Here is a 27410-nt window from a genome sequence, read left to right as displayed (position 1 = left end):
TTGTCACTTGCCACGCCCCGAGTTGTCACTTGCCACGTCACCTGCCACACATTACGGATTGTCACTTGCCACATCCAGGTTGTCACTTGCCATGTCACCTGCCACACGTTATGGATTGTCACTTGCCACGTCCCGGGTTGTCACTTGCCACGTCGCCTGCCACACATTATGGATTGTCATTTGCCACGTCATGGATTTTCACTTGTCACGTCACCTGCCACACGTTACGGATTGTCACTTGCCACGTCGCCTGCCACACATTATGGATTGTCACTTGCTCTGCCACTTTCCTGCTGTGTCACAGAGTCAGGCAGCAGATTATCAGTCAGTCAGCAGAGAGATAATAATGTCAGCTCTCTGCTTCCTGGCTGCCTGCACAGTGAGGGGGGAACTGCACTGCAGGGATGCAGGGTGGCCAGAGATGATGTCATCTCTATGCTCCCCGCCTGTCAGCTCCCTGATTGGCCAGCCCACTCTCTCACCAGCGAACTGGCCACTCTCATCCGCCTCCCACGGATCCTCTGACCGCCCGCTCTCACTCACTGAGCCGCCTGTGGACCACCCGCGGACCGCCCACTCTCGCCCGCGAAGCCGCCCGCGGACCACCCGCGGAGCCGCAGAGCCGCCCGCGGACCACCCGCGGAGCCGCGGACTACCCGCGGAGCCGCCCGCGGACCACCCGCGGAGCCGCAGACTACCCGCGGAGCCGCGGACTACCCGCGGACCTCCCGCGGAGCCGCCGGCTATCTCCCGTGGAGCCGCGGCGCCTGTCCTCACCGGGCCCCACTTGACTGCGGGCCCCATAGCGCCCGCATGTGTTGCTATGGCGGTAGTTCCGCCACTGCCTGGATTATTTCCTAAGTGTACATAATATAACTGGGTACTAACATTTATAGGTATAAGTTGATCTGGGGAAAATCCGATTGCCTCTCGGGGGATCCAAAAGGAATTTTTTCCCCTGCTTTAGCAAATTGTATCATGCTCTGCTGTTTTTTTTTTCCTTTCCTCTGGAATTGTATGATATTATTAATATTATTTTTTTTTTAGGTTGAACTAGATGGACTTGTGCCTTTTTTCAACCTGACTAACTATGTAACTATATGAAGGTAAAAAAACCTTCTCAGTGCAACATCCTCCTAGCCCCCCTAATACATAGTTGTGCTCCATCGCGATTTAGTGATGTGCATGAGAGCCTTGGCTCCCTGGGACTCTCCCTCCTCATTGGCTGAGCCATTGGCTCCCGCTGCTGTCAATCACAGCCAGGGAGCCAATGAGGAGAGAAGAGGACAGACCCGAGCCATGGCTCCGAGTGTGGATGGACACGCAGAGTTGCGGCTTGGAAACAAACCTGCTTGGGTGCCCCCATTGCGAGCTGCTTGCTCTGGGGGCACTCGGCAGGAGGGAGGAGCTGCTCTGTGCAAAGCCACTGCACAGTGCAGGTGAGGAAACCTGTTTGCTATTTAAAAATAAAAAGCCTTTAATAACACTTTAAGGCACGGTTGCCCAACCAGTGGCCCACGGAGCCCTCTCATGTGGCAAGCCCAGATCATGGGATGCCGACTCACCATCCCAGAGCATCAGTGTTGTGAATGAAGCTGGCGGTAGAGGAAGCAAGTGGTTGCAGAGCAGAGCCACATAAGCCGATGTTTCCTTCATAGCACCAACTCCTGTCACAGGCGGAGTAATACCAAATGCACTCTGCCTGGGACAGCAACAGCCAGCAATACCTGAATGGAAGACCATTATTAAAGATAAGTTTATTACTAAAATCACAGTGTATACAGGTGCATCTCATAAAATTTGAATATCATCAAAAAGTTAATTTATTTCAAGAATTTAATTCAAAAAGTGAAACTCATATATTTTCTATAGATGTGTTACACTAAGGCCGCGTACACACGGGCGGATTGTCTGCCCAACTAAGTTCGTCAGACAATCCGACAGACAGTCCGTTCAAAATTTGAATGAACGGACTTGACCACACACGATGAGCAGACAGTCCGCTGAAAGCGTGCGTGATGACGTGTACAGCACGTACGACGGGACTAGAAAAACGACGTCCTATACACTGCAATGCAACCTTCGGCCGTGTAAATCCTTTCTGAGCATGCGCCATACTTAGTCCGTCCAACTTGCCTACACACGAGCGGACTGTCCGCTGAAACCAAGTTTGGACGGACAAAACCAAGTTTGAACGGACAAAATTACGGAAATTCCGTAAGGCCGCGTACACACGGGCGGACTGTTCGCCCAACTTTGTCCGCTGAACAGTGTTTGGGCGGACAGTCCGCTCGTGTGTGGGCTTTCAGCGGACAGTTTCAGCGGACAGTTTGACGGACAAGGTTTTTCGGAATTTCCGAAAAACTGTCCGCTGAAACCTTGTTTCAGCGAACAGTCCGCTCGTGTGTAGGCTTGTTCGTCAAACAAAGTTGCGCGCATGCTCAGAAAGGATTTTCACGCCGAAAGTTATAATGCAGTGTATAGGACGTCGTATTTTTCGTCCCGTCGTACGTGCCGTTCACGTCATCGCGCACGGTTTCAGCAAACTGTTCGTCCGTCGTGTGTGACCATGTCCGTCCATGCTAAGTTTGAGCGGACTGTTTGCCGAAACTGTTGGACGGACAAAGTTGGGCGAACAGTCCGCGCGTGTGTACGCGCCCTTTGCGCGATGACGTGAACGGCACGTACGACGGGACGAAAAATACGACGTCCTATACACTGCATTATAGCTTTCGGCGTGAAAATCCTTTCTGAGCATGCGCGCAACTTTGTTTGACGAACAAGCCTACACACGAGCGGGCTGTTCGCTGAAACAAGGTTTCAGCGGACAGTTTTTTGGAAATTCCGAAAAACCTTGTCCGTCCAACTGTCCGCTGAAACTGTCCGCTGAAAGCCCACACACGAGCGGACTGTCCGCCCAAACACTGTTCAGCGGACAAAGTTGGGCGAACAGTCCGCCCGTGTGTACGCGGCCTAAGACTTTGTTCGTCAGACAGTCCGCTGAAAAAGTCAGCTGAAGCCCACACACAAGCGGATTGTCCGCTGAAACACGGTTCAGAGGACTAAGTTGGACAGACAATCCGCCTGTGTGTACGCGGCCTCAGAGTGATATATTTCAAGAATTTCTTTCTTTCAATTTTGATGATTATGGCTTACAGCTAGTGAAAACCCATCATTTAGTATCTCAGAAAATGTCAATATTACATAAGAACAATAAAAAAAAAGGATTTTTACTACAGAAATGTTGGCTTACGGAAAAGTATGTCCATATACAGTATAGTATGCACTCAATACTTGGTCAGGGCTCCTTTTGCATGAATTACTACATCAATGCAGCATGGCATGGAGGCAGTCAGCCTGTGGCACTGCTGAGGTGTTATGGAAGGTCTAGGTCAGGCGAGTTTGCTCGCCAATCAAGTACAGTGATACCATGATCATTAAACCAGGTATTGGTACTTATGGCAGTGTGGGCAGGTGACAAATCAGCATCTCTATACAAATGGTCAGCAGAGGGAAGCATTAAGTGCTCTAGAATTTCCTGCTAGAGATCTGCGCTGACTTTGGACTTGATAAAACACAGTGGACCAACACCAGCAGGTGACATGGCTCCCCAAATCATCACGGACTGTAGAAACTTCACAGTGGACCTCATGCAACTTGGATTCTGTTCTAAAAAAAAATGTGCAGCACTTAATATAAAACCATATATCCAATGATCAAGGGAACATCATAATGGATGGACCCACCACTGGTCACAAATAATGAGTATGGATGGCTGAATATATATAAATTACAAATGAATGAAATAGACAGATAAAACATAGACCCTGTTGTAAACACATATGCTTATAGGAAAATAAATGTCCATGTACACAAGAGCCACACTCTTCACAGATAATTCTCCTCTGTGCTCTGTGATTTAAAACAGATAGGTGAAGGAAAAAACTGTGATGCTGGACCAAGTTGGCACCAGAAAAAAATCATGCTCCACAACCATTTTCCTATATGCATATGTGTTTACAACACCGTCTATGTTTTATCTGTTTATTTGATTTATTTGAGTTACTTTGGGCGCGGGGCACGTGGAACCCAGCTTACCTTGGAGAGGTTGGGAAACTTCTTGCTCAGCTCCCTAGGCCCCACTTATGTGTAAGTGACCCTGTGTCTATTAAGGGCACAGGGTGACTGATAAGCCCAGTCTGGTCTGCCCTAACCAGGCTCACTGTACAACCACACCAGACTCATAATTTCAGTTCATCCCTGTTATCCCGGGTTTTATATGTGTGGTTTGAATTTAAAGTTGGAAAGGCTTCTTCACTTGGGACAGTAATATTTATCAACAATATCCCTCAAGAAATATATTAAGATTAATTCATTTCACCTGTTCAGACTGCTGGAATATTGTAGGAGTGTGTTTCATATACCGTTGCAGATAGTTTGAAGTGGGGTGGGATTTGTTATGTGTTTTTCTGCTAAGCATGTCTCCCACATTGTTATTGCTAATTATATCTCTGTCTGTATTATATCTTTGTTGAAAGTTTGAATATGCCTGTGGCTCATGTTACTGAATATACCACCCTAGGCTGAGTTATGGTTAGAGACTGGGTGGGCTAAGGAATCTTGGATAGTGCTGGTACTGGGCAAGGGCAGCTTATACGATGGCCACACTCTTCTTGAGTACCGGGGTCCGTCACATAGGCCATTTACAGTATGTACCTCATGAAGCCTGACTAGAACACTCCCAGGATGTTGCTAAGGACATTGTTAAGTGATGCCTAGCTGTTACTGTTCACCTTCACCATTATAGGAGCCAGCTGTCAAAGGCTAAACTCACAGCTACTGCATCAGGGGAGAGGAAGCACACGTGAGAGGGTTTGAATCAATGAAAGTGCTGGCTGCAGTGATGGTGAAGTTCAACATTAACAGCTAGGCATCTCTTGTCATAGGATATAGTTAAATAATATTTTATCCTGCATTTTCTGTTATTTTTTAAGGTGCGTATCTATAAAATAAAGGATTGTGTTTTCATTAAAGAGGGAGTAAACCTGGATGAGTTTACTTCCTCCTTCATTCCCTGTAAAGGCAAAGCATAATGGACTACTATGCATCGCATAGTAGTCCATTATGTGTCACTTACCTGACACAGGAGCCAGCGAAGTCACCGCTGTCCCCTGTAGTTCAGAGCGTCCATCTTCTTGGTAGGTCTCACTGCTCCGGCGCTGTGATTCACCGGAGCAGTGATGACATCACTCCCGCGCATGCGCACGGGAGCCGACACTCGTGGCATATCGCCGCGATCTGCGGCTTACCCGGTGCGCCTGAGCGCCGCTGTCTACGGTGCATGCACCCTAGACAGTGGTGGCTGTCTTCAGGTAAATATCTCCTAAACCGTATAGGTTTAGGAGATATTTCTTGGACCTACAGGTAAGCGTTAATCTAGGCTTACCTGTAGGTCAAAGTGGTTTGTAAGGGTTTACAACCACTTTAAGCCTATATTTGAGGTATTATTGCAGTGTTTTTATTAATGCCCAAGTGTAGTTCTATATTTTTCTTTCATATGAAGTAAGGCTACATAAAAATAAAGCATTCATTTTTATAGAAATAGTGTTCCGGTCCTATAACTAGCAGCCTGTCCCACTTGGGGAGAGCAACAGTCCAGATTTTAGTGGTGGTCCCACATGCTGTCTGCACATTTACAGCTATTGTGCTACAATCAGCAACAGTCATTCTCTTAGGGAGCGTCAGCGACCACTGAGATCCAGAGCACCCTCTCACAAAGTGACTCACTGATGCACTTAAAAAAAAAAGCTAATATGTTCCTAATGCACTTACTTTATAGGTAAACTAAAAATACAGTTAATATACTTGCTTTGTGAGATGGAGCTATAAAGCTGTACAGTAGAAAATTAGGAAGATTATATGTTCATTATGAACAAGGTTTTAAAAGCACTAACAATGTAATTTGGTGGAGCTAATCTTGAACCAGTGCACTGATTTGACTTGTTACCTGAAATAACTTTTTGTTTGTTATATTTGGCATATCACAGTTTTTTCTTTCTTACTTTAAAGGTCACAGTAATAGGTCAACAAAACTAATGTGTGTTTTAACTGTGCAATTTGTTATAGCATTTGCTCCAAGCATCGACAGAACAAAAAAGCCCAAAATGGTATTACAACCAAACACAGGAACATCTAGTATTGTCTCAGGTCAGTACAAAGACTGTGTTACGTGTCTGAAGTTAGTTGATTATTGATACATATTGGGGGTTATTTACAAAAGGCAAATTCATTTTGCATTACAAGTGCAAACTGCAAGTGCAAAGTGCACTTGAAATTACACTGGAAGTGCACTTGGAAGTGCAGTTGCTGTGGATCTGAGAGGGACATGCAAGGAAAATAAAAAACAGCATTTTAGCTTGCACATGATTGGAAGAGAAAATCGGCAGAGCTTCCACTCATTTCAGATCTACCCCTTAGATTTACAGCGTCTGCACTTCCAAGTGCACTTTGCACTTGTAGTTTGCACTTGTAGTGCAAAATGAATTTGCCTTTCGTAAATAACCCCCGTAGTCTTTTTGTCTTGATATGCTCAAGGACAAAAGTAATTATTATTATGCAACAAAGAAAGGTGGAGAAAAAAGGGCAACAACCAAATAGTAATAAGCATGGTAAATGTCTTTTACCATTTTCTTACTTACCAGATAGCTTTAAGAATGATAACGGGAAAAATTGTGAATGATGACATTACGGCTGATTTACTAAATGAAAAAAGGTTGTGCACTTTTCAAGGGAATTTACTCCAGAACTTAGTAAATGAGGGAAAGCTCTGCTGACTTCCATCATCCAATCATGTACAAGCAAAAATGCTGTTTGTTTTCCTTGCATGTCATTGGGTATTATTTGCAAAGTGAAGCTTTACCTCATTTACTTAGCTGCCCTCGCAGAGTGCACAGTCAATTTGCCTTTAGTAAATCAAACCCGCTGACTTTTTGTTATCAAGTTTGAGGCTGGATTCATATTTGTGCACATTAAAACCTATGAGTTATATATGTGGTTATTATATCCCCTTTTCTTAGTTTTTTACTATATGTATACTGGCATCCATTTGAACTGGGCATTACAATGGTGTTACAAGGCTTGTGCTTCCTTGGTAATACAGCCTTGATGAAGTAAAACAAGTTATGAATATGTGACAGTTCAATCTCTGACTTAGTTAAAACTTCCTCTGCATATATTTACCTATAGGTAAGCCTATAATAAGGCTTACCTATCGGTAGTGTAAATATGTCATAAACATGTAGGAGATATTTACATTACATGCAGTTCCTTTCGAGCCCTGCACCGTGAACGGCAGCTCCCATGTGCATGCGTGGGAGTGACATCATCTCGGCTCTGGCCACTAAAGGGACTTAGATTTAAGTATTAACTTAAGCATACTTGCTCGTTATGCCTTTGTCTTAAAGGGTTTTTTTTTCATAAAGTTTGTATTCTTCACCTGAATGGTGCCTTTAATTTTAAGATGGAACTCCTCTTTTTGCAGTGTATGTATACATATGCATCTAACCCACCAGCTAATCTGTTTGATTATTGGTCTCTTTCTGTTCCTTAGTGAATCTGTGCCCATACTATGTACACTAAAGTATTTGCTTTTTCTGAATGCATTTTATTTCCTGTTAATGTGGGTTGTGTCAAAGCAGCTGACTAATTTGAATAGACTGGCTAATGTTCTACAATGGACCAAATATTGTGCATGTGACATTTTCGGCAGCACACCGCAACAGCAACGCAACACCAAGTATGCTGGGAAGGTGCATTGGGATGCCATTCCTTTCAGAATGAATGACAACTTATAGCACCGACATGCATACAAGTTACCAGATTGCATTAGTCTGAACAGAATTTTTATTTTTTTCCTATTACAACCAAGTCTTGGCAGCCTGCCAACCATCTAATGTACAGAGAAAATAGAAAGATATTGCTGGACCCAAAAGGCTATCTTATTAGTATTGTTGAAGTTATGTGTGGTAGGGTGCGCTAATGAAAAATGCTATGTAAAAAGCCTATAAATTATTATTATACATTTGTGGTTATACAAACATAACAAAGTGCACAGTGCAAATTGATGTATTAAATGAATACTTTAAATAATTAATACAAACGAAACAATTAATAAAATTGGTGATAAGCTCAAAATAGTCAAAACAATCCAAAGTCTATATATATTCTTAGTGTGATGATTCTTATCCATATACCGTCACCAAGGCTAATCTTTATGAATATCACCTGATGAGTGTGACTACAATGCTTACTCACCAAATGGACATGAAAAAGAAGGTCACTGCAGGCAGTTTATATAAGTGAACTTTATGATAAACCAATGGAGCTGTAGCTTGATTATATTTGCAATAGGATTCTCCTCTCCACCACAGGTAGACCATTAAGGATAAACATAAAACGGGACCATAGTGTGATACAGTTTAATAAAAATTAGTAACATAAAAACCAAAAACCAAATGGCTGCTCACATTTTTAGGTGCCTTGGGGATAATAGCTTATAACACCAGGTGTATGATCCGCAGCCGCCCAGCCTCCGCTTAGTGTCTGCCATGCGTTCCACTGGTGATTGTAAACCGGAAGTCAATGACCAGATGTGACGTAACCGGGATGCACCTCGACGTACGCTTCGTTTTATAACGTCATCAGAAAACGTCTCGGTCACTAGACAGATTAGGTTAAATACCTCCAGAGTGTGACATGATTGGCGGATCATGCCAACCTCTGCCTACCTCGTCTCTCAATGGAAAAGACATGTTCCCCGTGTGTGTGATTACAAACCCAGAATCCGTGAAACCAGACATGCAGAAAACACTACTTATGTTATACAACACATACTGAACCAGCTAGAATTGATTGTAAAACATATTCGTACCTATAAGTGGCAAAGTGTCTAATTTATAAAACTATTTGGTTTCATTCTGTGATACAACTCTTTTTTAAATGGGTCCCTCTCCAGTGTTTTTTGCTTTTGTCTATTCCATAGAATTTAGGTAATGTTGAATCTTTGTTGTGAAACTGTTTGACACACTATGTTTAATAAACCTATTTTTTATATTGACTATATGTTCATTGATTCTAGTCCGCAATTTTCGCGTGGTTCAGAACCCTACCACACATCACTAAAGTTAGCACATTGCCCTTTCAGGGGGGTAGCTCCAATTAATATTTGCACATTTCTATCTTTAGCGCAAGGTTTCCATATTTTTTTCTTATTAGTATTGTTATCTTACCTTAAGGTGTTGATGTTAATATAAGTGATCTGGTTCCTGGGCAGGTGGCCTCTATGCCTCAAAGAATCTCCATGATTCTATTGCCTTGTAGTGTAGTATAACAAAATTGTAAATTGAAGCACCACACAACTGCTAAAAGGTCCAGATACAACTTTAGTCCAATGAAGGTCAGGGGGACAGTTCAAAGAGTAGCTATTGCATGTCCAAAACCACACCCCCTTTACCAGGACTAGAAAAAATATAGGGACATATCCATATCAATACAATATCAATATAGGATAGTTCTCAGGGACACAACTAAAACCAAATACCAAGTATTAGAAAGTCATGTAACTTTCAATAAATAACTAATATACATAAAGTATACATAAACTGTGAGGATCACATCAGGACCCAAGAAAGCTATGATACTCAAGAAGGAGGGTGTCCATCTTATGACCCAGCTAACATACCTACCCTTACTCTATTTAACTATGCCAATCTTTACCTCAAGAGTGCTGACTTGCCATGAACATTGAAAGATCAAGTCCTATTAGCTCTGCTATTCTGTCTAAACTCCTGTCCTTCCAAAGTGTCCTGCTACGAATAGCAACATGCTGCAAATAAATGCAACCTATCACAATTTTTTCCAGCACACACCAATACAGAACATTGATATGAGCTGGCTTGAAATCAATGGTGCTTTGTTTGGCCTTGGATTTTGACTGTTGAGCAATACAATTCAGATCTGGTTGTGAGAATGAGCCCTTAGAGTGCAAAAAAATTAAATTGCAATAGTGGACCATGCCAATGTAATATGTGTTGAAACAGGCCATTTGGACACTTGTAGTTTTTAGTGGAAGCCTGTGTGGCAGGGTAACAGTACAGGAGCTTAATTAGGAAACAGGGACCTCCTACCCTATAGCAGTGTAACACCCTCCTAGGTTTAGGTAGATTTAGTTTGGCTCCACTCTAATCAGGTTAATCAGGATTGGCTAGGGCTGCTTAGATTTTCACTGGGAAAGGGGTGGGGGTGGGGGCTTTAGAAGATGAGGGATAAGTCCATAAATAGTTTGAGCCTGAGTTGCAAGGGGAAGATTGCAATATGCTGGCGTAAGGCAGAATTCCAGGGTCCTGCAAAGAGTGGACCCCTGTTGAGGAGCCTTGGCCTCCTGGATCGAAGCCAGGAAAGGATCCTGCAGAAGGCATTGAGGGTCCCAGTTAGGCTTAGCTGGGGGGAACCTGAAGAAAGAACATCCCAAGGATCCAGGCATTAGGAGAGAGCTCATGGGAAGGAAGCTGTGGGACAGAGCCCAAGTTGTCCGAGAGGTTAAGCAAGTCTTCCTCTCCCTCACAGGGAAAGATCCTCGTGGATATCAGAAGGAGGCAACAGATGATCCTGTGGCTGAGTGAGTACAATACCCCAGTGCTGCAAGAGTGACTGAGCAGTGCTTTAGACTTTGGGAAGAAGACAGATCACAGGCAGCATAGAGATTTTGTGGGACTTTTGAGAAAATTAGAGCCTGAAGTGTGGCAGTACAGCAAAGCAGGGATGCAATACCCTCAGGTTCTGCACAGGTGCAACTAAAGGAGTAAAAGCCTTTTTGTAAATAAGTAGACAAGTGCAGTCAGGAAGTTAGTAGTCCTCGACCTGTTCAACTTCTTCAGTTCTGTGGTATCCCATGCTCCCTACTCCCATCCAAGTTTATCATTCCTTAAAGTGGTTCTAAAGCCCTAAGGTTTTTCACCTTAATGCATTCAATGTATTAAGGTGAAAAATCTTCTATGCGCAACTGCCCCCCCAGACCCCACCTTTTTCTTACCTGAGCCCAATCCAGTGATGTGCATGAGTTCAGCGGCTCCAACAGCTGTTTCTCTCCTCATTGGACAGATTGCTAGCAGTGGAAGCCATTGCTGTCAATCAAATCCAGGAAAAGAGGAGTGGGGGCGGGTAAGTATACTGTAACATGTTTGTCATTTTAATTCAAAACAAAGCTTTAGAACCACTTTAGAAAAAACAAAAAAGCAAACAAACAAACCCCTAGGCTGCTTACTGAGCCAGAGAGACACTGCTGAAAATGCTGTGTGCCTGGCTCTGTGTACGCTTAAAAACTATTAACATTTTTTTTTTACATACCGTCACCAGTCAGTGTCCCTGATCACCACCACCACACCAGTTATATGATGACACTGTACTGCACTGGTGACAGTATGTAAAAAAAGTAAATTTTTATTTTTTTTCCTTAATTTTCCCAAAAATTGTGCCAAAAAATTACAACTTCAAAAAACTCACCATGCCTCTTACTAAATACCCTGTACTGTCTAGCTTCTCAAAAAGGGTAATTTGGGTGTAACATTTGTACTGTTCTGGCATTTTGAGCCTCAAGAAATGAGAGAGGCCATCAGTACATTAGGAACAATCAATTTTCAGATATAAATACCATAGTTGTAGGCTATATAAACTCCTACAGACTAAATAATAAACCCTGACTTGGATTATGTTCATCAAAGAAATGTAGCAGAATACAGTTTGGCCTAAATGTATTAAGAAAGATTATTTATTTGCAAAATGTTGTAATTGAAACAAAGAAAAAAGTGTTTTTTTCTAAAATTTTGGTCTTTAATTTATTTAAAAAAAAATAAAAAAGCCTGTGGTGATTAAATATCACCAGAAAAAAGCTAGATTTGTGTGAAAAAAAAGATAACATTTCATATTGGTATAGTGTTGCATGGCCACTCAATTGTCATTCAGAGTGCTACAGCGCTGAAAGCTGAAATTGGCCTGGGGTGAAAGTGCCCAGTACTGAAGTGGTTAAAATGGACAAAGACATAAAAGAGATATATAATGTGATGAATAATACTGTCTGTTTTAGAGTTATCATGCTTAACTTCAGTATTAAATTTTTTTTGCCTTAGCTCAATACTTACAGATATTTTTATTTCATATTAATATATATATTTATTTTTTATTGTAGGGAAAAGTGAACCTGTAAAGGTAAGTATACATATAAAGCTGATTTTAGCTATTTTTATTGAGTTATAAAATATAAAAACAGACAAATATCAGTATATTACTACTTGCTATCTTATAACAAGTACCATCATCACTTGCAATTGAAAGCTTGCATTTATAAGCTAACTTCTAAATTGTAGCCTATTGGTTCCTTTGTGCTGGGACAATTTATCTAGTTGCTACAAAGACCGCACTTTTATGAATGGTCAGACTGAAGACAGAATGTAAAGGTTTTGTAATGCTTTTTTTTCATAGTGAAATATGTTTTTAAAATTTACCCATAACTACCTGATAAAAAAATAATGCTCTTTAGCAAGGAATATTCATTCCATATTAAAAAGTATGCTACCAAAATGACCATGTGCTGTAAATTGCCTCTAGCATTGTTCTTGTTCCTTCTTGTTGGAGGCTGCCATTTTGTGGAAGCCCAGACCCCCTGAGCAGCAGTATATTTTTAGGCTATCAGCAGATCAGCCTCTACATTTTTAGCGCAGTGCCAAAAAATAGAGGGCAGCAGAGCATGTGCAGAGCCAGCGTGAAGTGATCTCACAGGACTTTATTTTCTGACAAAAGTCAGGGTCCAGATCTATACCTCTGCAGTGTCTGGCTGTAGCACTTCTCGCTGTGCCACCTGAGATGCTGGACCGCTCCCTGTCTGATTCCTTTGACAATCTTGCCTTGACTCTTGTTCCTGATGAACATCAAACTCTTTGCTTCTCCCATGAACTTCCTGATTTAAGCCATGTCTCTGAACTTCCTGTTTGTGCTCTCTCCAGCCAATATCTTGCTGCTTTCAATATTGGCAGCAGCTTCTTTACTGACTATGCTTTTGCTTGGTTCCTACCTGCTATATCTGCTCCTGGACCATTGCTTGCTCTCCTCTTGGTGGGGTGATCCAGAGGACCATGACCTGCAACAAAATCCATCTCCACCATCAGGAGCTCTGGTCATTACTGGTTAGTGCTTACACCCTGAGCCTAGGGTGAGCCCGTGTCATCTGTCAGGGTGATCTGCTTATGTATCTATCCCACTGGTCAGTGGAAGCCTCTCTACTGCTATAGCAACTGGTCTTCGAGACTGACCCATGATATAACTTGGTCCTTACATTTTAAAAACTTTCATATTTAGTATTCTCTCCTCCAATTATCAAACTTGTCCTCACATGACCCCCCGCCACACACACACACACACACACACACACACACACACACACACACACAACCATTCACTGTGAAGATTAGTGTAATTAGTGTACTACTGCTTATCCTCCCCTGGCTGGCTATGCTTTTTTGCTCTTATTCAGCTGAGAACAGAGGGAATGTGATCACTTATAAAAAAGGAAGAAAGGTATTTATAAAATATGTATATATAGGCCAGTATGGTGAATTTAAGGGAGGAGACCAGGAGGTATTTAAGCAGACCACTGACCTGTATTCCTTGTAGGTAAGTCATGTCACTAGGCCAGTGTTTCATCAGATTTTGTAATGGAAGAGACGTTCCGTCACAGCCATCTTGCTACACTCCACGCTCATCCACAGTAAGGATACAGTGAGAAGATGGCAAGCGGACATCTTGTTACACTCACCGGAGTAATGCATTTCACACTTATTTTTAACAGTAAACCTAGCTTATATAGTGAAATACAGTATTTAAAAATCCGTCTGACTGTTTAGATGTTGACTTTTAAAAGCAGCGGCGAGCCGCCTGATCTCACAGGTTTGCTAATATGACATAACACTGCTGTTTTGAAAAATCAACATCAAAACAGTCTTACGAATTTAAAAGTACTGAATTTCACTATAAAAGCTGTGTTTGCTGTTAAAAATAAGTGTGAAATGCAAAACTCCAGTGGATGTAACAAGATGTCCGCTTGTCACTTTCTCTCTGTATGCTTACTGTGGGTGAGTGCGGTGTGTAGCAAGATGGCAGAGACAGAACGTAACTTCTGTTACAAAATCTGATGGGTTGCCTAATCTGATGAAACACCAGCTCTTCCCAGTTCACTTCATGGTTTATGAGTCTGCGCGTTCAATTAGCAGTGTTGTGGCGTCTCCATTCATGGTCTTCGTCTGCGGTTCTCGTTCGCTGTTGCAGGTAGGATTCAAACCTTTTTCGTATCATAGGCAATGTTGCAATTCGTTATGTTTTCTATCCTGCATCCCTTTCATAGTTTGCTGTCTCCGAGTTTTTGACGATCGTGTCCCCACATCCTTCGGCACAGGCCTAGTACATTCGTAGGTTCCCTCTGCCTTGTTTGTCATCCCATCTACACACATACGATTCGTTCATAGCTCCAAGTCTTTTGAGCTGCTGTCAGTCATTGTCCAACATCACTCAGAACAGGCTTCGCTGGTTGTAGGATTCACAGTCAATGGGGTTGCTGCCTCATCTCTTTGGAGCTGAGCATGTATTGATTGCAGGGGTTCTGTGGATTGAGGTAGTAATTAGACTCACTTGGTGCCTTGTCTGCATTTTCATTAGCCTTGTGGACTGTGTGGTTGGTATGTGTTCGGTTTTGGAGGAGGGTGGGTGGCACCCTAACACTTTCTGATGGGCCGATGCGAATCTCGGTCGTGTCAGTGTACCACATTCGGAAGCGTTTGTAGTTTTGTTTAAAAAGTCATTGCCAGTCATTATCTGACATCACTCTGCTCAGGCATCACTGATTGTAAACTGTCGCTTCTATTTTGTTACATTCGTTACTCCCACACCTGCACAACAGGGCCCCGGCAAGGGCCATCACACTATGAACACCACATTCAGCTTAGTCGTAAGCCTCACAGTATCCAACAGGTTGATTTATACACTCTAATTGGAGAGGCAGGTAAATTCCCTGTGGTTTTTTTTTAGCAGCAATGAGAAACAAAATAATTTGTAAAAATGCCTTGATTTTATTATCCAAAACAGAAGTTAAACATCATTGGGTGCAAAATATGTTTAAAATAAGAGCTCTGGTATATAAAGTGCGGAACAGTTTCGGGTAGAGGAAGGTGCATACATAATTTACAATTCCTTTTAAAAAGTGATTATACTATATTCAAATAGATTTCCATAACATTTAATTCATATGACCATATGATATACACAATACTCCAATGCATTTCAACCTTGGAAAAAATGATTGCGGTCTTCTTCAGGGAGCTTCTTTTCACATTTCTGCAAGTATATCGAAAAGGACAAATTTTAACATTTCATTATATTGATTTATATGAGTTGCTTTCCCTTTAAGACAACCTGTAATATTTATCCTTTCCACTAACAAGTCTTTTCCGCTCAAACCAGAGACTTTCCTTAAAAGCAAAAAGCCTTTTCCTGCAGATCTTTCCCAGGGCTCACCACAGACACCACACCACAGACACTGCCCACACCCCATTAGAGAAGGTAATAGTATAGTAGGTTGCAAGAGGTGACTACTATACTTTTGCCACTCTGTCACCCTCCATGGGTTCAGAGCATGGCTGTGTTCACACCCTGAGGGGAAGGACCATGCCCGAACTTGCTGTGGAACTACAGCATAGAAGGCCTCGCCACAGTCGGTCAATTTTGCTCACCCACCATAGCCTGATTCGAATCCCGGTTCTATCTGCGGCACATCGATTCAACACATCCTGTCTTACACATACACCACAAGCTTCCGCAGCTCAGCCTCACCCTCAAGGCACCTGTCACAAGCACCTAGGAGCTACTGGTACCACTTATTCGTATGTTCGCGCTCACTTGCAACTCATACAATGCTTCACTTCGCAGGTACGACACAACTCGGCACATTCCGTTCTCATTTTAAAAGCATACAATCACAACAAACGACTAGCAAGGTTCCTACACACATTCCGATTTCTCTGCTTTCTTATTTTCTGCCTCCCTCATGAAGTTTCCTTTTACAACACATTATTGCAACTCGTCTTCCAGTGTCACATGTTCACAGCCACTCATTTCTCATGTCTGTCTTTCCTTTCTTAGGTCAGTTGAGTGCCAGTGAACTGGTGTTCCAAAGCAGATTCCAGACATTCCCTGGCCCTCCCCTCCACCTCATACTGCTGTCCAGGGTATGCTTGACCCCACTCAGCATTTTCAGGTGGATAAGTTGGGGCAGCCTTTCCAGTTGTGGGGGATAGCACAGATCTGCAACAGTTATAACTAGGATACCTATATGTACAGCTAATTCGGTCTGCTCCACATCTGCATCATCTACCACAGAGAAAATCCCAGGACAACATGCCCCCTCAAACACCCTGATGCTTCATGACTAAGCATACGGTGGTTGGGGTTCTAACTCTCCTCTCACCCATCTCCCTCACTCACACTCTTCCTGGTGCACGGTTTTACCTGCGGTTTCCACATCGGGCTCATCACCCTGCCTCAAACCACCCTTAAGTGCAGGAATCTTCTCTCAGCTTCTGACGAGCAAACCATAGGCACTCTGCTACAGACTGAACTGGACCAGGGGTTCATCATCGGCCCCTTTTCTGTGTCACCATTCAGCATCTGGAGAGTCAGCTCTATCGGGCTTGTTAAGGCCAAGTTCTCCAATAAACTTTAGCACTTAGTTCACGATTTGTCCGCACCTCATACTTCCCACTTTTCTATTTTAAATTAATTTCCATCTGAAGACTTCTCCCTTAACCACTTCAGCCATGGAAGGATTTACCCCCGTAATGAGCAGGCCATTTTTTGCAATACCGCAAAACTCACTTTAACTGATAATTGCGTGGCCGTGCGATGCAGTACCCAAACAAAATTGATGTCCTTTCTCTAACAAATAGAGCTTTCTTTTGATCACCTCTGCAGTTTTTATTTTTTGCACTATAAACAAAAAAAGAGCGACAATTTTGAAAAAAAAAAATTTTTTTTTACTTTCTGCTATAATACATATCCACCGCAAAAATCTATATAAAAAAAAAATGTATTCATCAGTTTAGGCCAATATGTATTCTGCTTCATATTTTTGGTTAAAAAAAAATCGCAATAAGCGTATATTGATTGGTTTGTGCAAAATTTATAGTGTTTACAACGTTTTTACGTTTACAGTACGTTTTTTTACTAGTAATGGCAGCGACCTATGATTTTTACTGGGACTGCGACATTGCAGTGGACACATCTGACTCTAAGTGACACTTTTTGGTGACCAGTCACACCGATACAGTGATCAGTGCTATAAAAATGCACTGATCACTGTATAAATGACACTGGCAGGGAAGGGGTTAACACCAGGGGGGCGGTCAAAGGGTTAAGTGTTCCCTAGGGAGGGGTTTCTATCTGTATGGGGGACGGACTGACTGGGAGAAGAAAGAGATCGCTGTTCCTGATCACTAGGAACAGCTGATCTCTCTCTCTCCTTCCCTGTCAGAACTAAGATCCACCTTGCTTACAAAGGCAGATTCCCATTCTGCCTCTCTTTCCCATGATCGCAGGTGGCACACGCCCGCAAAAGCTAGTGCACTGACCGATGTGCAAGTACATCAATTCGCGCAGGGGGGTCAACCTGCCGCAGTGTATCTGCGTCGGCTGGTCGGGAAGTGGTTAAATACATATCCGTTGACATACAGGCCATCATTAGTGGGCACAGGCACATTGCTGTCCAAGGTCAACATTTTGGATGCCTTCAAACCCTTACCCGTTGAGCCATCCTCATGGCAGTGACATGGCATCTCACTCGCAACACCCGCTCCATACAGGCCAACCTATCTGCCGAAAAAAGTTGGCCCAGATCAGGTCAGTCATTCATGCCTTCATCCCTTTCACAAAGTTGTTCCCTAGAGACAGCTACGGTCCCCATTAGGGATGCTTAATTTTGCTATAAGGGTTGTCCCTCTGGGGCGTTCCTTCATTTCACACCTCCTGGTTTTCCTCTCTCAGGCACAGGACCCCTGATCAAGTCCTCAGGCTGGACTAAGCAGCGATCGCTGATCTGGCAACATGAGATGAGTTCCTCGGAAACTGGAATGGAGTGCCCATGTTTATCCCAGTAGTGTCTGCTTCATCACCTCACGTAGTCACAGACGCAGCAGCCTCCACAGGCTTTGCTGCAATTTTTAGCCCTCATTGGTTCGTAGGTCCATCATCATGAGACATTCTCCTGGTCCTCGGGTTTAGCCAGTCATCCTTCTATTTGAGCTCTACCCCATCATTGCCGCAGCTCAGGTCCGGGACCACACCTGGATAGGGCAGACATGGTCTTCTCCACAGACAACCTAGCCACAGCTGAAATTGGCAACAAAGACAGATCCAAGTCCTTGGCCATCATGTCCTTCCTACGCAGGCTGGTGCAGGTATCCCTATAGTACAAATTCAATTTGCACTATGCCTACATTCCTGGCAATGCAACCTCGCAGCGGACGTGCTATCCTGCCTTAACTTAACTTATTTCCTGTAGAAATTCGGGGCCGATGTGACCACTTCTCCTATCCCACTTTGGTCTGAAGAACCACCTTTGCAACTCAACCCAACAATAGACTGATCATGGTCTCGCAACACACTGAATGCATACCACACTGCCTGAAACACCTACTACAGGTTTCTAGCCTCGTGCCCCGATTCAGGGACAGGCGACATAAAGCACATCCTGGCCTTCAGGACCCTGAAAAGCATTCCTTGTTCACAGCCCACGCTGTCAATACCATCCTACGTGGCATCCAGAAACATCTGCCAATAGCCATTAGGGAGTGCTTACCAAGCTCAAATGCCACGTTCTGGGACATGTCAGCTATCGGGTCACAGCCCACCTTTGGCTTACTGCCCAGCCTAGTCATCCAAGTGGCTATCTACTTGGCCTTCTACAGTTTACTGCGGCTAGGCGAGTTTACCTACAGTAGCACTTTGCACTTTTTTGGATTGGAAAACACCGTTCACTTTTATATGGACATTCACTTATTAATGAATTTTATTATATGATCATTTATGTTATGTTTGCAAGTGCTGTAGTTTATATCTGTATTTTGTTTGTGAAGGACATTTGTCTATTGCCATAGTTATTTAGTTTATAAAAACCCTGTTAGGCACACTGATATAAGGATACTTATGAAAACACACACACTGCTGCTAGTAAAACAATACCTTATTTATTTCCCAAGAAATTAGGAACGCTAACATAAAGTATTAAAAAGACATTACAATATCACAAAGCTTACAATCAGAACATATAACACAAGGATATGAAAGATACTTATCACAAGGCCCTCCGTGAGCCTTTGCTGCATCGGCTAGGCTCAGATGACCAGGAGAGGGCCATCACCCTGAGGTTTAGGCCTGAGCCATCACCCAGAGTAGGCCTCAAGATGGCTGAATCATCAGGTTACCAGAGACACAGGCTTTTTGCAGCGAACAGAGAGAGAGCTCTCTGTAACAATCCTTTTTTACAATCACACACCATTCAAACCCCCCCCCCCCCCCCCCATTGCCAGTCCCATTTGCTTTACACCAATCAGTGTTCACATGACAATCCTCCTCATTACTGACTGTCCTGCCATACTTGGCCTCTGGGGACAGTATTACAGTCTATGGGCCCTGGGCCATCTTCATCATCAATCTATTTGAAGCTTCGTGCACACCAGGTGGGCTGAAGATAACTCCTTTTGCTATGCAGATTCTGTTTTGTGCCACATTCCTTTGTACCTTTTAAAAGTGTTGGACTGCAAGTGTCAATATGGCTGATCTTGGTTGTACAAACAGATGTGTAGAAACTTTAGAAATATAACATTAATTCATGTTTAATGCCAACATAACCGGCTTTGTGCCTAAAAGGCGCATACCATCCTTCTTCAGACACTGATCCATAACTGTCTTAACGCGTGTCGCTCGAGTGAAATAACTTCCCAACATCTTTTCCCAACATTTTTCGTTCACCACCATGTATCGACCTTGCATACAAATGACATCATGGTCATGCTTCCGACCGAGGGAAGCCTTCAGCTTCCATCTTCTCTGATTACATGTGGGTAATTTAGCCTCAAATGCAACAAGATAGAATCCCCCAATCAGTAAGCCCATTGATGCCACCAAATATACAGACCGAGTCTGCACTTCTGTATATGGGATCATACAGCATAACACCTTTCACAATCCAAACTAGTACAGCCCATCCAGGCATTCGACCACCACTTTGGATTAGTGTAAGCAAAGTGTTTTGGCAAAATCTTACTGAGCGGTGATGCTAACTCATCCGGCCACTGCCCCTCATACAGAGACGGTACAATCAGCTTGATGTTGGTTGATATTTCCGCCTGCCATAGCGAGCCAATGACAGATTTCTGTACTGTACAATCACACGCTCTACCAACCTTTCAACATGGTAGACCAAAATCCAGAGCCACTTTAACCTGGGTGTTTGTGACTTTGTTGAATGTTATTAAGGTGGCCACCATTCTCTCTGGCTAACAAAGTCACGCTTATTCTCTGAAGCTATGGCTGTGAGTTTGTTCCTCAGGAGGCCAATGTCCACTCCATTACCAACATCCATCCCAGCTCCTATTCCCCCCCAATATAGTGCTGAATACATCCCTCCTCTTTCGGGTTACTCCTCAGAAATAAGCATCCTGCATGGAACTCATTCTGTGTCCACACATTTCTGGGAGTAAGGCACTGGTACAATGACCGCATTTGATTCAGTGTATACTCAGCAGTTATTATCAACCACTGTGAGATGTTGCAGCGCCATCTGGTAGCTAGTGTTTCTTCCCTTTATTTAACGGAGCATGCTCTCATGTGTATTCACTGGCATTATCTGTGCAGGGTTTCAACCTCTCAGGTGAGACATCAACCAGGCGTATCTCCCCCACGTCCAGTTCTGGTGTCCTACATGTCCAGTAAAAGCTTCTCTATAGGACTGCTAGGAATGAGACACCACCCCTACGAGGAAGTTTTCACCCCATTGATGTGTCACCTGGCACCCTTTAGTCTGGCCGACGGATACCTTATTATGCATAAGTGCCAACCTGCCTCCTGGGTACCTGCACCATGTAATTCCGTTACATCAATACATGTCATACATGATAGGCACAGACTTTCAGATTCAGCATTAGCACCAAATTGTCCATAAGAAAAAAACAAGTATTAAAGTGAATCTTTCCATTCGACCCGTCTCTCCTGATGTTTATCAAAACAAATTTGTGGTGTGGTATGGCACAGACAAACTGCCAACCAGATGATCATCTGTTCCAGAAACCTCTCCAATCTCGCTCCACCAGGATTTTTTAATTAACGACATCCATGGACTTTTCTCCTGAGAAGTGCAAATTTTGATCTGAAAGACACTTAGTTAATGGGAAAAACAAAAAAAATAAATCTGTATCTCATCACAACCTTTGTAACTTAATTTGTAACTCTTTAACCAGTTCCCGACCGGCGCACGCCGATTTACGTCGGCAGAATGGCACGGGCAGGCATATTGGTGTACAGGTACGTCCATTTTTATATGCCGCCCTGCCATCACGCACGTGCCACCGGCAGCACGCTCGCGCACCAGTCGGGACCCCCGTGAGTCCGGTCACGGGTCCCGCAGACTCGATCACCGCAGGGATACCCGCTATTGTCTCACGGGGTGGCTGAACACGGAGATTTCGATGTAAACAGCATCTCCCCGTTCTGCCTAGCAACAAGTGGCGCTGATCTCTGCTCCATGTGATTGGAGCAGAGATCAGTGTTCACTAACACAAAGCCCAGCCCCCCACCGTTAGTAACACACCCCTAGGAACACTTAACCCCTACACTGCCACCCCCTGGTTAACCCCTTCACTGCCAGTGTAATTTACACAGGAATCAATGCATTTGTATAGCACCGATTGCTGTATAAATCACAATGGTCCCAAAAATGTGTCAAAAATGTCTGATGTGTCCGCCATAATGTCGCACTCACAATAAAAATCGCTGATCGCCGCCATTACTAGTAAAAAAAAATATTAATAAGAATGCCATACAACTATCCCCTATTTTGTAAAAGCTATAACTTTTGCGCAAACCAATCAATAATCGCTTATTGCGATTTTTATACCAAAAATATGTAAGAATATGTTTTCGCCTAAACTGAGGGAAATTTTTTTTTTTATATATATTTTTGGGGAATATTTATTATAACAAAAAGTAAAAAAATAATGCATTTTTTTCAAAATTGTCTCTCTATTTTTGTTTATAGAGCAAAAAATAAAAACCGCAGGGGTCATCAAATACCAAAAAAAAGCTCTATTTGTGGGAAAAAAAGAACATCAATTTTGTTTGGGAGCCACGTCACATGGCCGCGCAATTGTCAGTTAAAGCGACGCAGTGCCGAATCGCAAAAAGTGATATGGTCTTAAGCCAGCAAAATAGTCCGGTCTAATAGTAGTTAATACTATTGTTTATTTTTTTTCATTGTTTACAAACAATTACTAATTAATGAGCTTGTGGTATCATGTGATAATCAATTATGCATTTCCAATAATCTAACCCCTGTTCTGCTATATTTGCCCACTGTTGTTCTCCCTTTGACGGACCTGCAAAGAAAACACAAATGTTAGTATCCAAAGCCGTTTAACTTCTTCCATCGTCTCTGGAAAAGGAACACAAAGACAGTGATTACACACAATTATCATTACAATTGACTTTTTAAGTCCCCCAATCCTTTTCCCATTAATTGAAATGCAATTGCCATACTTTCCTATATTGAGCAGCGGTATTGGTAAACTTTGCCATATTACTCAGGAAAATGTACAAAAAAATAAAAACATAAAAAAGAATAAAAAATAAATAATATTTAAAAAAAATTGAAAATAAGAGAAGAGGAAACAAAACATAAATCATAACAGAAAAATGTTTTAACCACAAAAAAAGAAAACAAAAAAAAAACAATTTAGAGGCTTATCCTTGAAAATACTAACAAATATATATCAAGGTCCTCTATCATATTCCAAACATGAAACTCACATCTAAACCTTATTCGTAGCAAGGAAACCTTGACCAGAATATTCTTACCATACCTGCAGCTCACTAAGTGCTGCTAAAATTGTTTCCCCCAGTGCTATATTTGAATAACCATGTGGCTACCTCCATTTTGACTTTTTTTACATATTGCCAATTCTCAGTTTGTTGTATACGAATTTGGGTCTTAAATGGGAGATGGGTGTGATTACTATGGGCTCCATGCTTTGGATTGCTACCCCACCTGGCTGAAAAACATTATTCTTATTATAAATATATATACAATATTTTAAAATGTGACCCCCCCCCTTTTACACAAAAAACATTTAAAAAAAAACATTTTAGCTCTGGTTTCCCTGCATAGGCCCTTCTTTGAGCATATGGCGCATATGGTGCAGGAAACTCACATTGCTGGATAATATTACTACGATTGGAATGAACAGACTTTACACTTTCATCGTCTGTGGAGTCATCAGAAGTTTCCATTGTTTCAACTCCTGAATCAATTTCAAGTGCAGTTATCGCACCTTTATTTACATCTCCTACATGAGATTTTATTTACATCTTCCCATCATAGTAATATCATTTGCAGCAATAATAGCATATGGGTTTTCTTCATGTTCCCCTTCTATGTTCCACTTCTATCTTCTCCGTACACTGAGTATGTGCGGAGGGTACCTCCACCATTGCACATTTGGCTATTGCATGTTTGGAGGATAACTCCATTATGGCTGCCTGTGCACCCTGTAATTCCTCCTTAAGCAGTGTGATAATCTGCAAATTCTCAGCCTCCCTTTGATTCAAAGAGGCAATGCAACTTTCTCTTAATTTACACGTTTGTTCTAATTCATCTAATCTCTGTTCCAATACACATTTTTCCAACAGTTTGTCAAGTGAATAGCACACTGTGTACAGGAGCTGCACTTTATATCTTCATTTATTCTTATTTCACATTTGTTTTACCATTAGCGTGAGTATATATATATATATATATATATCTAGAATATATTTTGTTTTCATATTTGACAAGTAGAAACTTCATCCACTGTTCAGTATCCAGCTTCTATCTACCCAGAGCTACCACCTTGTTTTATTGTGTGGATGTGGCACTCTCATCTGAGGTCTATTTTGCCCAAAAGATCTTGTAGGTAGTAATCATCTAGAGCCTAACACTTATTGGTCATTGCACATTGGGCTTAAAAGCATTTTCCCCTTCCCATGTTTGGGACTGCTATTGGATATCTCAGTGGTATGCTATGTCCCCAGTGAAAGGAAAATTTACAATCGCTGCAAAAAGGAAAGGAAATTTTACAGTTGCTCATTGGGGGACATGGCTCCAACCACATTATATTTCATAGTTTTCAGGCTCATGTCTGTATTAAATTTAAAAAAAGGTGTCTAAGTAAGATTCATGGCTTGGAAGGTTATCTGCATGTACCCTTTGACTGCTAACTACTCCTGAGGATGGTCATCTGTACAGAAAGACCAAGCGTTAATTTCCTTAGTGTCCAATCACCAAGTGGCAGGGCATATACCTCCATGGTCTATTGTGTTTCCCAATGAACTACAAAAGAGAGGAATTTTTTAGTGAGTACAAAAATCTCTTATTTCATGTATGCATTTAGATGACTGTTTAAATTTTAATTTTAACAGCTTTTCTTAGAGGCTGATTTTTAGGTAGTAATGCTCCATTCTCACATTCCAACTGTATGTTGTAATAGATCTTATGCAAAATTTAATTATTAATTTAAATACAACTATGCTAAATGCCAGGAATGCTATAAGTCACTAACTATCATTTACTATTTGTTTTTGTTTGTTCTTTTCTAGGCTAATACGCTGCCTACTATTATAAGGTAAACTTAATTTTGGAACAATGGACAATGACACATTTTGTTTTGCCTACAAATGTATTAATCATTTGTGTACTGCTGTATGATGGACCAGTTGACCTTTTTTTACCCAGTGCCATTTATGAAATGTACTGGATAAAAAGCTGTTGGGTGGATGTCATTAGACAGCTGGGTACACAGAAACACTGTGTACCCAACAGCTGCTGATCCATTCATTCTGTTGCAGAGAGTGCTCCCATCCCCTCCTGTACATACTAACTATAATGATGTCTCTAGTGACCTGTAAAATTAACCCTTCATCTCCCTTAGCCTGCCTATATGAACCTTAGCCATTTCATTCCCATCTTGCCACTGTATGTGACATGTGAGTCTGTGACCTGTACATTGACCCCTTCACTCCTTCCTGTGTATATGCCCTGTTTCATATGGGGGATTTTATACCATTCTGGAATTTTCATTTTAATGGAAAGTAAGGGAAACTGTTTTTTTAAGTAGTTTTGCACCCCCCCCCCCTTTTAACACTAAATGGCAGTTATTAAATACCACCAAAATACAGATTTATCTATCTCACAAAAAGTACAAAACTCACTTAGGTCCATGACAGAGTAATTGTCGGTCAAACTATCATAGTGCACTGAAAATGGACTGGTAATAAAGGGGTATTACAGGCTGATACTCTATTGGGTAAACTAGACGGTGGTGGCAGCAAGATCATAGATTTTGTCTATGATCTTTTTCACACTCCAGTAGAGAAGTACTAAAAATATTAAATACACAACTTTTCATGCAACCTTAGAGTTCAAAGTCGCATGTCAAGTCACACCCTATTAACTGCAATGAACTCAGGTTGCAGTGACTTAGAAAAAGGTTCCTGCACTACTTTGGGGTTACTTTATCACAACTTGCATTGACTTCTGTTAATAAATTCACAAATAAGCCACAATGAAGTCTTGTGGCAAAGTCATACCTTATGTTGAGCAAAATGTCTGTATCATGTTGGGAACATTTTCCTTTACTTTCTGTCCCAGTGACACATGTGTAAGTGAGAGGAAATCTCTTTAAAGCAAGGGTGACAGTTGTCATCAGAGCGGATACATATCCATTTTTATTGGAGGTTTTACCCATCACCTCTTTTTCTCTGACAATTCACGAAATTGGAATTTCCTACCACTTTATGTCCCAAAGGCAATGGTCATCACTAGGGCAAAAAAAGAGAGGGTGACTTTTCCCAGCATGGACACAGATCGCAATTAAAACATGACAACGGTTCTCAACCCTTACCACTCAATACATTCTTTTTAAAGTGTTTAGATAATAAAAGTAAGGAAAAAATACAAGAAGGCACCCAGCCTTCTGTTAGATATTTATCCCATTTCCATTATTTATAACAGCTCTGTAACTACAATGTTAATTACAGTTTACATTGAATTAATCAAAGGTTGCCCTTTGAACTATGGACAGATGTGCAGGCATGGTCTTTCTACTCTCAGGTTATTCTGAGATAAGGGATGTAAATTTTTCATGCTTATGTCAATGCAAAGGAGTGCCCAAAGAGGATTGATCAGATGACTGTCATTTCAATTTTATGAAAGTCTTAAACTAAAGCTGGCCATACACCTATACATTATATGCAGATTTTCTATGGTTAAATGGAAAAATTGCAACAGATTTCTCCATGTTCGCTAAACTGTGTGGATGGGGGAATCTCCCACTTTTCCCATCTAACCATAGAAAATCTGCAGATAATCTATAGGTGTATGGCCAGCTTCACACAAATGTTTTCAGGATTCCTCACACTGTTTTCTGTGTTAAACGAGATTTGACTAATTCCATGCTCAGGTAATAAATGCAGATCAGGGTAGTTACTTGCTTGTACAGACTTACTACTTAGGCACCACTTTTGTATGAGAATGTTGCATATCTGTTCCAGAAGAAATAAGTTAATGTAAAAAATGTAATTCAACAATTGTTCATATTACATTAATATGCATTGAATGGGCTATAATCATTTTTCTGGTAAAGTGAAAAGAAGTTGAACAGGTGGTGTATTTGTAACCAACTCAGTTCATTTATTAACATTTATTAACAAAAAAATAAAATAAATGTTTTCAGGCCACCATCATTAGTAAAACCAGACTCACTGAAGAAGCCTCCCTTGCCAGGCCAACCTTCCACTGTAAGATCAAACTTTCCAAGGTAAGTAGGAGCTTTAAATATATCTAAAGTCCTAGAACAACTTCTGGTAGACCACAGCAAAAATATAACACTGTGTGTAGATAAATAAAAAATTAAATTTGTATACAGGGCATACAGATAACAAGGTGCATTGTAAAGTCTGGTATATCCCTTATTCTACAGAATGTTAAATTCAGCCTCGAATTAAAAACATGT

At 41.8% G+C, this 27410-nt stretch overlaps 1 protein-coding gene across 2 annotated transcripts in view; it reads left to right on the top strand.

Annotated features, from left to right (window-relative positions):
- Window positions 1-27410, top strand: part of LCP2 (lymphocyte cytosolic protein 2) — a 398083-nt gene that overhangs the window by 276614 nt on the left and 94059 nt on the right. For both annotated transcript variants that reach the window (XM_077473572.1, XM_077473571.1), the window contains 4 exons: window positions 6127-6207; window positions 12242-12261; window positions 24997-25022; window positions 27132-27215. In XM_077473572.1, the coding sequence (XP_077329698.1) occupies window positions 6127-6207; window positions 12242-12261; window positions 24997-25022; window positions 27132-27215 (211 nt within the window). The remainder of the gene's footprint in view (window positions 1-6126; window positions 6208-12241; window positions 12262-24996; window positions 25023-27131; window positions 27216-27410) is intronic.

The sequence above is a fragment of the Lithobates pipiens genome, unplaced genomic scaffold, assembly GCF_037356315.1.
Source record: "Lithobates pipiens isolate NorthernLeopardFrog02 unplaced genomic scaffold, aLitPip1_a1.2 Scaffold_8, whole genome shotgun sequence".
Taxonomy (NCBI): domain Eukaryota; kingdom Metazoa; phylum Chordata; class Amphibia; order Anura; family Ranidae; genus Lithobates; species Lithobates pipiens.
The sequence above is the reverse complement of the archived record's forward strand: the minus strand, read 5'-3'. Positions and strand labels throughout refer to the sequence as shown.